Raw genomic sequence first — 14,802 nt, 5'->3', positions numbered from 1 at the left:
ATCCATTCCAAAATACTCTCATTTAAATAAATTTTCTGTAATATGGACAGCTTTTTTAAAGTTAAGTCAACACAAATGGTCAAAGGATATGAACAGACAATGTTCAGATGCTGAAATTGAAACTATTACCACTCATATGAAAGAGTGTTCCAAATCATTATTAATCAGAAAAATGCAAATTAAGACCACTCTGAGATACCACTACACACCTGTCAGATTGGCTAAGATGACAGGAAAAAATAATGATGATTGTTGGAGGGGATGCGGGAAAACTGGGACATTGATACATTGTTGGTGGAATTGTGAACGAATCCAACCATTCTGAAGAGCAATCTGGAATTATGCCCAAAAAGTTATCAAACTGTGCATCCCCTTTGATCCAGCAGTGCTACTACTGGGCTTATATCCCAAAGAGATCTTAAAGAAGGGAAAGGGACCTGTATGTGCCAAAATGTTTGTGGCAGCCCTCTTTGTAGTGGCTAGAAACTGGAAAATGAATGGATGCCCATCAATTGGAGAATGGTTGGGTAAATTGTGGTATATGAATGTTATGGAATATTATTGTTCTGTAAGAAATGACCACCAGGATGAATACAGAGAGGCCTGGAGAGACTTACATGAACTGATGCTGAGTGAAATGAGCAGAACCAGGAGATCATTATATATGTCAACAATGATACTGATGAAGATGTATTCTGATGGAAGTGGATTTCTTTGACAAAGAGAACTAACTCAGTTTCAATTGATCAATGATGGACAGAAGCAGCTACACCCAGAGAAGGAACACTGGGAAATGAATGTAAACTGTTTGCATTTTTTTTTCTTCTCGGGTTATTTCTACCTTCTGAATCCAATTCTCCCTGTGCAACAAGAGAACTGTTTGGTTCTGCACACATATATTGTATCTAGGATATACTGTGACATATTTAACATATATAGGACTGCTTGTCATCTAGGGGAGGGGGGGGAAGGAGGGCGGGGAAAAATCGGAACAGAAGTGAGTGCAAGGGATAATGTTGTAAAAAATTACCCTGGCATGGGTTCTGTCAATAAAAAGTTACTATTAAAAAAAAAAAAGTCAAGTCAACAATCATTTATTAATGGCCTACTATGGGCTGGGCATTAGGCTAAATCCTGGAAATAGAAACAAAAAAGAAAACTATTCTGTTCTCAAAAAGTTCATTCATTTGAATGGAGAAGATAGACACGGGATAAAGCAGAGATAATCCAATTAAGTTAAAAAAAAAAAAAAAGCTAATTGCAAATGTCAAAAGAATTAAATAGTCATTTGATAGACTTCATAGTAATAATTAATATTATTAGACTTCTTAATGGTAATTAATAATTGAAATTTACAAATTATTTGTTAAGTAGCCAAACGGGGAATGAGTCCAGCGCTCACAACTATCAGTTCAAGACCAAAAGCGTATAAATACATGCTTAATAAGTAACAGAAACAACGAGGGATTTGGTTCTTATCAAAAGGACCTACATTTTCCCTGTCTTCCCTTGCAGTTGCCCATGCTGTGCTCACCAATAGCCATGAAGTTGAGGTTCTCGTGGACGGTCAGGCAGGACACCACCGTTGGCTCGGACCCTGGGATGGCGGGGAAGATGCGGGTGCAGAGGGGGTTGCCGCCGTCTCTCTTCTCCAGATTCCACACCTTCACCTACAACGAAGCTCGGAGCCGTTAAGGCCCGCTCCCTGGGAGCCACACCCCCCTTCTCTCCCCTCTACTAGCTCTGACCAGAGGATTGACGCCCTCTTCGTCCTCGCCCACGGACGCCAGGATGTTGTGCTGCTTCAGCTGGTACAGGTGGGTGACCCGCAGTTTGTACGCCTGAAAGCCCGTGAGCTGCAGCGAGCGGGGCAGGAACCAGATCTGTCCTTCCATGTGTTCGGCGGAGTCAAGGAGCCTATGGCCCGTATCTACCCATCTGGGATAGGCCCAGGAACGGCCGGCACGGACCCAGCCCCGCCCGCGCCCCCGACCCTCGGGAAAGGATGGGGGAATGAGGGACGACAGATGGACGGTGCTCCTTTCCGGCCCGGGGGTCTCCCAAACGGGGCGGAGGAAGGCCGCCGGCCCCTTTCCGCCCTCAGGGGCCCCCCGGTGTTATGCTCCCCTCTCGGGAAGGGAGCCGCCCCTAGTCAGGGAAGGATATCACCAAAGACCAGACTCCCCCGGCCTGAATCGCAGACGGTGATGCCCGGGGGAAGGCTGAGGGGCCTGGAGGCTCCCGATCCGGGCCCGGGCCCATCGTTCCCCACCGGCTCTTTCACTAGTTCCTTGTCAAAAAAGACGAAGCGGCGCCACTGCAGGTAAGCCGCCATTTTGCCCCTAAGGCTCCACCCTTCGAGGAGCAATCACGTGAACCCTATCGGGAGGTCACATGACGCTGGTTTCGGATTGCCCACGTGGGGTGAGTTGTGTCTGCCGGTAGCTTCCGGGCCCAACCGTAGTCACGTGGGTTCCTCGGCCCGGCACGGATTGGCTGTAAAGGCCCAGGACTTGGTGTTTATTTCTCACCTTGCGTTGTGATACTTGTGATCCAATCGCGGGCAGGCACCCCGACCTTCGGGGGTGGGGAAATTGGAAATTGGAGCTTTTAGCGCCCGCTGTTAGTTTCTAGTGCGGCACGCACCGCAAGTGTGTAATTAATAAGAATTGACAACGTAAACATATTTTACTAGTAATGTCTTGGAAAAAATGGTCACCTTCAGAAGCGTTATCGGCTCATGCCCATCAAATTGTCAAAAATAAGAAAATGAGATTAAATTATTTTATTTACTTAAAATATAAAATTATTAATTTTATGGAAGATTAAAAGGAGCACTTAATTATTAAAATTAATTTAGCACTTAAAATTAGCAATGAAATTGTATCTAACATGATAACATGTAATAGTTATTGAATTTTAAATATGAAGTGCCAAAAATTTTATTTTCAGAAATAATTAAATGCAATAAAATTCATGGATTAAACATACATTCAATGATGGAATTGCAAGCTTGTAAAATGAGAAGAGGGCAGTTAGGTGGCGCAGTGGGTAGAGAGCCCAGCATGGAATCAGGAGGATCTGAGTTAAAAAGCCTCAGGCACTAGCTTGGTTACTCTGAACAAGTCACTTAACCCTGCTTGCCTCAGTTTTCTCATCTATAAAATGAGGTCATGAAGAGTCAAAAGCAACATAATGATGCTAATAATCTGACAGGAAGCAGCAGAAGCTGACAAAATTAATCATGCCCTTTAACCTAAGGCTGCTCTGACTGGGAATATACCTAGAAAATGTCATTATTTTTAAAAATAAAGATTTTTCCAAACATTATTATAGAAGCAGTATTTGGATGGGGAAGGGAAAGGCAGCGAGGCTGCACAACCTGATCAATGTTTCCCAAACCAGTTGACAGAATCCCAGGAGCAGCCACATAGCTGGGGTGGAGAGGTATTAGTGTTTCCAAATAAAGTCACTCTACCTGGTTTTCCCTTTGTAAAATGTGAATGTTTTTCCTGCTAGAATAAAAGGTATAGCCAAGAAGATTGCCCACCTTCGAAAGATAACTTGCCAATTCTGTTGATAGTTGATGCTAGAAACACCTTCAAGGAGTTTGATTCCCTTTCCACCTCTAACAGTCTTGAGAAGCTGGCTATGGAGGGAGAACCGAGATCAGAAAAGGGATTGGTCTTTGCCTTTCCTCTTTCTGGATGTTTCTGGATGGCTGGGAGGGGAGGGGAGTCCTCTCTCTTGTCCTCCAGCCCTGAATATTACAAGTCTTGAAGTTGTGTTAGGTAGGATGCATTCACCACTAGTGGGTCCGTAAGTGTGTGCTTATTCTTAACCACTGATGTTCCTTGTGTTTGAAGGAGAATGTGCTGTAGATTTTTTGTTTTGTTTTATTGTTGTTGCTGAGGCAATTGGGGTTAAGTGACTTGCCCAGGGTCACATAGCTGGGACGTGTTAAGTGTCTGGGGTCAAATTTGAACTCAAGTCCTCCTAACTTCAGGGCTGATGCTCTATCCACTGCATCACTTAGCTTGTGCTTTAGTTTTTAAAGGGAAGAATGTTTTATAGTTACTATTCTTTTGCTATTTTAGTAAATACTTTTGTTTTGAACTAATTTTGTTTACTATTAAAGAAGTAGAAATATGAACCCACGGAGTATCATTTACCCTCTAGAAACCCAACTCATGAATGCAATTAGAGGGGTATATCTTGGGTATTACATCTAATTGGTGGGGAGGAATGGAATAGCAATGCAAGGAAGACCAACAGATATGAGAAATGCAAAGAAATCTGGAAAAACTTTTATGAATTAATGCAAATTAAAAAAACAACTAAAAGAATAAAGCACACACTATAATCATAATCAATCAGTGAATGAAATGAAATGGATAAAAAAATCTTAATAGAGGTTGGAAGGAAGTATTGAAAATTGTTTGGACATTTCATGCATTGAGATTAATTTATATATAAATAGACTAAGTTTAGAGGGTTTTTTTGTATTAATGTTCAGGTTTTTTTTTTTTTTAATTTTAACATGGTTGTTATAAATAAACATGATACACAGAGATTGCTATGACCTGAATATAGTCCACTGTCTTTTTATTATTATTATTTCTGTGGAGATTCTAGGGCTCAGAAAATTATGAACAGAGAAAGAGACACAGGCAATTCTGATGATCCCAATACAATACAATTACTTTTTCTCATGAATTGGATCAATATGATCTTTTTTTTTTTTTTTTTTTTTTTTTTTTTTAATTAGAGCAGAAATCACTCAGAAAAACTCTTCTAGACTTTGCCCTCACTACTGTTCCATTGTCTGACATTTTGATTGGAACTTCATTTGAGATAAAAGCAGTACAAGAAGACATTGCCGGGTGCTAAGCAATGAGGTAACTGGAGGACACTAGTATGACCTGCAACCACTTCTAAGTGAGGAGTAAATGCCTTGACACAGGCCAGTGTCACCCAGAGCCAATGAGGGTTCCAGCTATTAGACTCCATTTGGTTGCTAAACTTGGGAAATTTCCTGCTCCTCATGTTTTTTTAAACAATGAACTTGATATGAGAGGAATGAAAATCTCTCCCCATTTTACCTTGACTCTCAGATATTCATGAATTGGAACCATTTCTCATCTGCACAAAATATGGGCAACAGGGAATAGTGCAATTGTGTACAATTCTTTACACAACTCCACAAAATTAAAAATATGTGCTTGAATCTATGAATGCAACAGGAAGCGACCTGACAGAGTAGAAAACCTGCGGGTGGGTGGGGAATCTTAGATTTAGAGAACAGATTTCACATTTTTTTTTTTGATAAATATTCTATTTTATTTCCTAGATAGAGTGTTTTAAATTTGTGATCTGTGAATTTGTTCAATTTTTTTTACAATATTTAGATAATTTTTGTAATATATATTTTATTTTGTGCACTTAAAAACATTCTGAGAAGGGGACCACAGGCTTCATCAGACTTAAGAGATCTAAGATTGAAAAAAAGGTTAAGAAACCTTTTCCTAGACTAAATTGGAACTTTGATGGCAAGAGGTAAACAAAATTCAATGAACCTTATCTGATGGTAAAAGGCCCAGATTTTTTCAAGCTTGAGAGTCCCCAAATTACACTGCAAATGCCTTTAGGATATTAGAAAGTGACTGATTGATCTCTAAGGTACATGCCAGAAAGAATATGAGAGGCCTGAACTGACAACTCAAGTAGATAATCTGGCTTTCAATTTAGATTTAGAGCAGAAGCAAAGTGAATAGGGTGCTGGGTCCTGAGTCAGGAGGTTTTCTTCCTAAATTCAAATCTGGCCTCCAACACTTAACTAGCTTCATGATCTTGACCAAGTCACTTACCTATCTTTACCTCAGTTTCTTCATCTGTTAAATGAATTGGAGAAGGAAATGGCAAACCATTCTAGTATCTTTGGCAAGAAAACTCCAAATGGAGTCATGAAGAGTCAGACACAACTGAAAATCAACAATTTAGCTATAACATCCAGCAAATTAAACTCCCTTTCTGGATATTTGACATGGTGATACTCCATCTCCTGGATAGAAGAAGGCAAACATGAACAACAAAAATAGTTCAATCTCAGTTATCATTGAGAATTTTAAAATATTATTTAGTATTTTATTTTTCACCAATTATATGTAAATACATCTTTATATTCATTTTTAAAATTCAGAGTGCCAAATTCTCTCTCTACTTCCCTTTTCACACCCCTCCTTGAGAAAACAATCACTTTGATTTATACATGTATGGTTATGCAAAACATATTTCTATATTAGTCATATTATGGGGAAAAAAAGCCAAAAAAATTCTCAGGAAAAATAAAGATTAAAAAGTATGTGTCAATCTGTATTTAGACACCATTAGTTGTTTCTCTGGGGACAGATAGCATTTTTCATCATAAATACTTTTGAATTGTCTTGGATCATTGTTTTGCTGGGAACAGCAAAGACACAGCTGATCAATATAACATTGCTTTTATTGTGTATAACATTCTCTTTGCTCTACTTATTTCACGTTGCATCACTTCATATAAATTTTTTTCAGGTTTTTCTGAAAGCATCGTGCTCATCATTTCTTTTAGCACAATTATATTCTTTTTTTATTTTGATATTTTTTAAATAATAGCTTTTTATTTTCAAAATATATGCAAAGATAGTTTTCAACATTCACCCCTGCAAAACCCTGTGTTCCAAAATTTTCTCCCTCTCTTCCCGCCACTCTCCTCCCCAAGTCAGCAAGCAATCCAATATAGGTTAAACAAGTGCAAATTCTTCTAAACATATTTCCATATTTATCATGCTTCACAAGAAAAATCAGATCAAAAAGAAAAAAACAAGCAAGCAAATAACAACAAAGGTGAAAATACTATGCTTTTATGCTTTGATCAACATTCAGTCCCCGTAGTCCTCTCTCTGGATGCAGATAGATGGCTTTCTGAATTGGCCTGAATCACTTCATTGTTGAGAAGAGCCAAGTCCATCACAGTTGATCATCACATAATCTTCTTATTGCTGTGTGCTATGTTCTCTTGGTTCACAATTGTATTCTATTACATTCATATACTACAATTTGTTCAGCCATTCCCCAATTGTTGGGCATCCTTTCAGTTTTCAATTCTTTGCCACCACCTAAAGAGCTTCTGTAAGCATTTATTGTACATGTAAGTCCTTTTCCTTTTTGTTTTTTCTCTTTTTTGAGATACAGACCTAATAGTGGTATTGCTGATTTTAAAGCTATTTGGGTATAGTTCCAAATTGCTCTACAGAATGGTTGAATCAGTTCACAACTTTACTAACACTGTGTTAATGTCTCATCTTTCTCATGTCCCTTCCAATATCTGTCATTCCCTTTTCCCTGTTAGTCAATCCAATAGATATGAAATAGTATCTTAGAATTATTTTAATTGGCATTTCTCCAGCCAATAGTATATCTGAGACTTAAGACAGCACTCAAAGCTATGACTATGAAGCTATCTGGCTGAAGACACTAGCTGTGTGACCCTGGTAAGTCCCTTAACCAATGCTTCCCTCAATTTCTTCAAATGTTACGGAGGCATATCTTGCAGGATTGTTGTGATGATCAAACAAGATATTTGTAAAAAGCACTTTGCACTTATTTGTACAAAGTATCTGGCACATAGTAGGCACTCTATAAATGCTTATTCCCTTTCTTCACTTGAATTCAAGAAATATAAATATATATTTGTGAAGAAATATAAATTATTCTAATGAGGGAAAAGAGGCAAGCTTTCTAAAAGACTAATGGGGTTGGACAGAGATCCTTATCTATCTGCTCAGATTTGGAAGATATAAACTTATAAACTGAAAGCAAAGACAGGTAACTGAAGATATAGAAATGGTGTGATTCCTCTAAGAACAGAATTAGGACCAATAAAGCTCAGAATCAGTTTAGGCTATTGGTTTTGTTAATGTTTAGTCAATTAGTGTTGCTCAAGTCTTTATGACTCCTCTATAAAATGAGCTAGAGAAGGAAATTGATGGAAATCAGGTTAAATGACTAGCTCAGGGTCACACAGCTACTAAGTGTCTGAACCTGCATTAAAACTCATGAAGGTAGGTCATCCTGATTTCAAGGCCAATGCAGTTGCCCCAAGATACTTTACAGGTTCCAATTTTAAATCTGGCAGGGGCCTTAGAGAGCCTATCCAATTCACTCATTTTTTCAGATGAAGAAATTAAGGGTCTATCCATTGGAGAGACTTGGGCAACTTGTGGTATAAGAATATAATGAGGGGCAGTTAGGTGGCACAATGGATAGAGCACCAGCCCTGAAGTCAGGAGGACCTGAGTTAAAATCTAGCCTCAGATAGACCTAACGTGTCCTGACTGTGTGACCTTGGGCAAGTCACTTAATCCCAATTGCTTCAGAAAAAAAGAAAAAGGAATATAATGGGTTATCACTTTTAAAATGAGAATAAATTAAATCAAGTAACAGAGTCAGAATTGCTTTTGTATTTATATATAGGAGAGTTTGGGGGGGGTTTGAAAATAAGTTTGCATCTTTTGTACAAAACTAAGTAAATATTTAACAAGGCTGATACTTTGGCTTCCCTACTGATTCCATTTTAACAAGTCTAGCTAAACTGAAACTAAGGACAATGTGTGTCTTATTCTTTACCTTCACTACCTTTCTACCTGCCACAATTAAGTTTGATCTCCTCATTGATCAGAATTCTGATATCTTTCAATCTTATTTTCCTTTAAATTATTGTGGTCATTGTGAATATTAGTCTTCTGGTTATACATATTCATTCTATATCAGTTCATCTAAGTCTTCCCAAGTTTCTCAGAATTTTCCATATTTGTCATTTTGATGGGGTGTGAAACTATGTTCCCTTTAATCTGTAAAATTATCACTCTGAAATTGTGTCCCCTTTTGATCCGAGAGATCAGGGTCTCCCAGTCTGTGTTTCTCAGGCTGGCCTTTTCCAAGGCAAATCACCCCATTGATGAAGAAGATCAATTTTCAAGAAATTCCAAATTCCAGAAGCTTTCAAAAAGTGATTTCCATTCATTTGGAGATCTAAGTCTAGGGACTTTGGCTTTCTTTTCAACCTGAAACCAAAGTCTCAAGATTCCCTATGAAAGGATATTTCTAAACTGACTTCTTTGCAGAAGGTCAAAAGCAGCATGCTCTGCCTCTTTGGTATAGCTACAGGACCCTGCCCACTGAGAAGACATTCTCTTCTCAGTGCCAGCCTCCATTTCCCTAATAGGACTTTGCATTAAAGAAGTCAGTTTTTCTAGCAAAGCTGACTTCTCATCCAAAGATAAACTTCCATTTTTGCCACCTAAAACTCTTCGGATTTGTCAATACTTTCCTGAAGAACCTGTGTCTCTGACCAAAAGGGGATTTCTACAACTCTCTGACTGCCACTAGAACCCCATCAATTTCTTATTAGCATGATGACCATTCCATTATTTATCAACGTAATGGAATATTATTGCTTCATAAGAAATGATGAAATATTCAGAGGAACAGGTAAGACCTTTATGACCTGATGCAAAGTAAATCAAACAGAATTGGGAGGAGAATAGTTTAAACAATGAAAACAGTATAGAGAAAAATAACTTTGTAAGACTGGAACTCTGATTAATGAAATGATAAATCTTTAATCCAGAGTACTCTCACTTTTTCCCATTTCTTATTTATGTTTATGAATCTGTACCATAAATGGGAGAGATATATTAAGAACTGAATATGAATAGCTAAAATTTTCAAATAAAGACATTGAGATCAGAGAAATTCTCATTTATCCAACATCATCTAACTGATCATGTCAGAGCCAGGACACCAATATTGAACTTGTTACGGTCTTGGCCTTTTGTTTAGATAGATTCTTAACATCTCTGGGCAAGTGCTATTGAAAAATTTTATTATGGATTTATTTTTGTAACAATAATAGAAAATGTGAGAAAGGGCCATTGTAGAGAAAATCTGCCCAAAAAAACGTTCCTCAAACTTTAGTTGGGAATTCTTGGTTCAAAACATCAAAGTTCTCTGGAAGTTAAATAAGTCTCCCTCTTCCGAGACTTTGTAATTAGGTCTGCCTGGGTGATCATCATGGATTTGCCTTTTGGAATATTATCAGCCTCAAAGTTGAGATGATTAATAACATCAAAAAAAAAAAAAAGAAAGTATGTGTATAATGCATGTATACATATATTTGTATACATACAATACCAAAAGCATTCTCAAAGCTGAATAACCTAGCTTGTTCAAATTTACTTATAGGAGGAGAGAGTGTTTGTGGATTGGAATTAAAAACCTTATTCTCCCTTCATAGTTGTAGGTGTAGCCACTTAGGAGCAACAATACAAGTGGCTTCTGGCAAGTGTTCCTTCCCACTCCCTCAAATTGCTACCTCTATTAGGAAAAAACCTGAATTTACAGCAGCCAAATAAGAATACTCTGCTAGTTAGGGATGGAAATTTTTCTAATGAGAGTTCCTCTCCTCCCCTTTTCAGATTTTCCATTTCAATGAGTACAGATCACCATTAAGGTAGACTGGAAAGACTTCAAAGGCATACCTTTTCTAAAGAACATTTTCTGGTGAGAGAGAGAGAGAGAGAGAGAGAGAGAGAGAGAGAGAGAGAGAGAGAGAGAGAGAAGGAGGGAGGGAGAGAAAGAGAGAAAGAGAGAGAGAGAGAGAGAGAACTAAATACTTTTCTTCCTTAAAAGCATCATGATTATTTTAAGTCTGGTGTCTTGTAAAAGGAAGCCAGGGCTTCACAGGCTCAGATGCAACAGAGGAAAGGAAAAGCTCATCAGTTACTGCTTCATAACCGATAATTAAAAATTGTTAATTTCCCTTGCTTTTTTTTCCCCCCCTCAGCTCTAAAATCCTGGCCTATGAAAAGGAAAACAAGCTCCTTGAGATTAGCAATTAGCTCATTCCTTATGTTTGTATTCCAGCATGTTGTATTTCTGGCACAGAGAGGTCCTTAATAAATGTTTTTAGACAGTTTGCAAAGGACCATTCTTGTTCTTAACAATTTGGTATGAATGCACACCTTTTGCCTTCATTTCTCTTGGTCAGGACTTTGGATTCTTTTCTTGAGTCCAAGCAGTCCTTCAAATAGAGCTTCCTGACATAATTTCTTCTCATGGTGCTGCCTTTCAGGATTGCTATACAAGAATCTTTGACACCTCCAAATCACAAAACCTTTCCTTTGTGGAGCTTTTCCTACTTCTCTAGACTGTTCAACATTTGCTCCATCTAGGAAGCTTCTCTCAACCTTGCCTATCTCAAATTTCTTAACTAATATGCTTACCCTCATATTTAGATATGAAATTTTCACACTAACTTAGTAACATGCCCTTATCTGTAAGCTATACTTATTTACATGATTCCTTTTTTTCCCCTCCAACTATTTCTAGTCTCCTGTTTCCTAAACTGATTAATTCTTACCAGGTAGCGACTCTTTCATTTCATTTCCCTCTTAATGGCTTGCTGTATATGGTGGGCTTGTGGATGGTGTTGGCTCCTAATTCAGAACAGGAAGTTGGGCAGGACTGTCTAGATGGGACTATCAAAACTTTCCATAGTACTGGAACCTCTTCTTATGGAACTGGCCTTCGGGATCAGAGAACAAAACAGGTGTTCTAGCATACCTTTTGGGGAATCGACTCTGAAAGCAAGGAGAGGCTCTTTTTGTGGCAGCAGCTACTTCATCCCACCAAAACATATCGCGGGATATAGTGATATTTATTATAGTGCCAAATATCTATTGACCAAGTATCCAAAAGCAGGCTAGAGAGTTCTATACTATATACATACTCCTTGTGAAATGAGCACCAGGATTAGGAGACCCGCATTCCTTGTCCTGGCTGTCCTACTGGCCAGTTATAGTCAGAGACATCACTTAAATTTTCTGGGACTCAGTTTCCGAATTTATAAAACGGAGAATTTGGACTAGGTGATCTACAAGGTCCTGAAATTCTGTAGTTAAGCATATATTGAGTATATGTAGGAGTGTTTGCTATTGCCGCTACCTTGGAATAATGTGGTTGAAGAAACAGATGACTTGAGTAAATTAGAACGTGATAAGGAGAGTCTATGAAATTATATGTGTCATAGAATGGAAGAGAAGGGAAATAGGAGTGTGGACTGAGCAGTCAAAGGAAAGCCACCTTGATTTGAGCTGGGCCTTCAAGGATGGTTAGTATTTAAACGGGGAGCGCTAACCCGTGGCCTGGAGTTGGCTCAGACGTCCTCACTTACTGTGTGACCCTGAACTAGAGACGCAACCTCTGTTTGCCTCGGTTTCTTCCTCTGTGGCACGGGGAGAATGATAGCTCCTACCTCCCAGGGCTGGCTATGCAAGGAAGAGATGAGGTAATTGTAGAGCTGCTAGCAGTGAGCCCGGTGCAAATGTTAGCCAGTGGCGTAGCATCTGGGGGATGAGAAACAGGCTAACAAAGGGGGCGGGTGCATTTATTATAAGTAGGAACTCAGACTAGGCTGCCATGTACGCAGGCCCCCTCTCTTCTGGGACGCCCTACAGCCTGCTCCACGCCAAAAGTCTGATTGCAAAAGTTCCCGCTGTGTCCGTCGGGGGAAATGTCTTTTTAAATGTAAGAAGTGGGGAGGGAGTCGCGGCGAACGGGGTCCCAAACCCCAGGCAGCCGGAGCTGGGGACTTCGGGACGGAGAGAACCCGGGGCAAGGCGAGCTTTCGGGTTAGCGACGCGCTGTAGGGACCCTCAGGCTCCTTATCATGGAGGGGGGCCGGGGGGCGTCGGGGGGAGGGGGGAGATAGAGGGGGTGGAGACTGGGAGGGAAGGAGGAGCAGCCTTCAATCCTGCGCCGTGGACCAATGGGAAGCAGGTGCCGGCGGTTTCCCGGAGTGGAAGGCCTCCTCCCCCCACCCCCCCCCGTCTCCAAGGCCGGGGTTGGCCGAGAAGCGGCGGGGGCGGGCTTTGTACGTGGCCCAATGGGAGGCCGCGCCGGGCGGCGAGGGGGCGGGGCCGGGCGCGCGGCGCAGGTCCGGGTGCCCTCGGCTCCAATGAGCGCGCGCCGCGTCCGGGCCCGGTTGGTGCGCGAGACGCCGGGGAGAGGTTGGTGGCTCATGTAACAGTTTGCAAGCCCGAGGTGGGGAGTCGCGGCGGGTTGCGGGACTCGGCTTGCGCGTTTTTGTCCGCCTCGCTCGCGGCTCCCGCGCCGGGGCCCGCAGAGCGAGCCCGGGAGCCGCGCGGCGGGCGGGCGGGCGGAAAAGCCGGTACGGGGGCGTAACAGGGCCGGCCCGGTACTGCCGGCTTGCACGCGCGCGCGGCCCGCCCCGCGGTGAGCGCCGGAACCCCGCGCGCCGCGCCGTCCCTCCGGTGCCGGGACCGGCTCGGGGCCCGCGGTTCGTTCTCCCGGGAGGGGAGCGAGCACCTGCGGGGCGCCGGCGGCTCCCCCGCCCCCCCTTCCCGGGCCGCCCCCCCCTTCCCGGGCCGCCCCCCCCTCCCGGGCCGCCCCCCCCTCCCCGGGCCGCCCCCCCCCCTTCCCCCTTCCCGGGCCGCCCCCCCTTCCCGGGCGGTCCCCTGCTGGACAAACTCCCCGAAGGGGTGTAAAGCTCGGACCTCCCCCTCCGTCGCTTTGAACGGTTACTTTCTGAGGTCAAGAGATTGGTGCTCTTACACTCAGACTTCGGGGGCTTTGGGGGCGGAGCCCTCCTAGGTAAGGGAAGTAGCCCGGCTGGGGGAGGGTAATTGGGACCTGACATCTGCCCATTAACCCCCTTCCCGCGCCCCTCCCCCGCTGCTCGGAGTTTCAGGCTTTTACTTTGTCTTCCTCCAGGCGCCCAGTGGCTGAAATGGACCGAAAGGGAAGAGCCGGGCGGCTGCCCTGCTGGGCCCTGCTCGCGGTGTTCCTGGCCAACCTGCTGGCGCTGACTGGTACGTGGGTGCGCGGCCTCCCCTTCTCCCCTCGGCCTGGAGCGGGACAAAGTTGCCACTCAGTCCCGCCTCCCCCCACCGGCTCTAACATAAACACAGACTCACGCGCGGCCCTTCCGTCTCCTAGACACTCTTGCGGTGATGTCTGTGGATCTGGGCAGCGAATCAATGAAGGTGGCCATCGTCAAGCCTGGTGTGCCCATGGAAATCGTCCTAAACAAGTGAGGGCAGCCCCTGGGGAGGAGGGGCCATGGCACCCGGGGAGAGGGGGGGGGGAGGGAAAGACCGCTTCCCCCAAAACATGAGGCGCATAATGTTTGTTGGTGGTGGAGAAGGAGCTTTGAGCTCCACCTCTTTTTTCTCAGGTGTCTGTCCATGATGTCGTTTCTTCTCTCTTCTTAGGGAATCCCGGAGGAAAACACCTGTAGTTGTAGCCCTGAAAGAGAATGAAAGATTCTTTGGGGATAGTGCAGCAAGCATGGTAAGCCAGAGATCTTCCACTCCCTTTGCTGGGAGGGAGTTGGGCCTCTGGGTATCAGCTCCATAATCTATAGGAAATGTCCCAGGCTTGATTAGTTCCCGCCCAGCCCCCAGGCAGAGGATGGGAATGGTTTTAGAGTTAGCATGACTCTGCCTCTGTTCTCATCCAGGCCATCAAGAATCCAAAGGCTACAGTGCGGTACTTCCAGGACCTGTTGGGAAAGCGGAGTGACAACCCACATGTAGCACTTTACCGGGATCGCTTTCCTGAGCAGGAGTTGGGTACCGACCCCCACAGGCAGACTGTTCGATTCCACCTGAGCCCGTAAGTCACCACTCAGTAAATAGTTCCCATTTATTATTACTTTGCTTTCTACAGGGAAGGAGGTGGGGT

The 14,802-nt window shown here is 42.8% G+C and overlaps 1 protein-coding gene across 6 annotated transcripts in view; it reads left to right on the top strand.

The window, feature by feature from the left end:
- Positions 1–1,832: 1,832 nt before the first annotated feature.
- The window catches only part of HYOU1 (hypoxia up-regulated 1), a 28,288-nt gene continuing 15,318 nt past the window's right edge, over positions 1,833–14,802 (top strand). For 2 of the 6 annotated variants that reach the window (XM_031960111.1, XM_031960110.1), the window contains exons 1-5: positions 1,833–2,323; positions 13,831–13,928; positions 14,056–14,149; positions 14,331–14,409; positions 14,579–14,733. In XM_031960111.1, coding sequence (XP_031815971.1) covers positions 1,920–2,323; positions 13,831–13,928; positions 14,056–14,149; positions 14,331–14,409; positions 14,579–14,733 — 830 coding nt within the window. In that variant the 5' untranslated portion in view covers positions 1,833–1,919. The other 4 variants (XM_023499414.2, XM_031960114.1, XM_031960115.1 and 1 more) reach the window with 4 other exon arrangements.

Source organism: Sarcophilus harrisii, chromosome 3 (genome assembly GCF_902635505.1).
Source record: "Sarcophilus harrisii chromosome 3, mSarHar1.11, whole genome shotgun sequence".
In the NCBI taxonomy this organism is placed as follows: domain Eukaryota; kingdom Metazoa; phylum Chordata; class Mammalia; order Dasyuromorphia; family Dasyuridae; genus Sarcophilus; species Sarcophilus harrisii.
The sequence above is the reverse complement of the archived record's forward strand: the minus strand, read 5'-3'. Positions and strand labels throughout refer to the sequence as shown.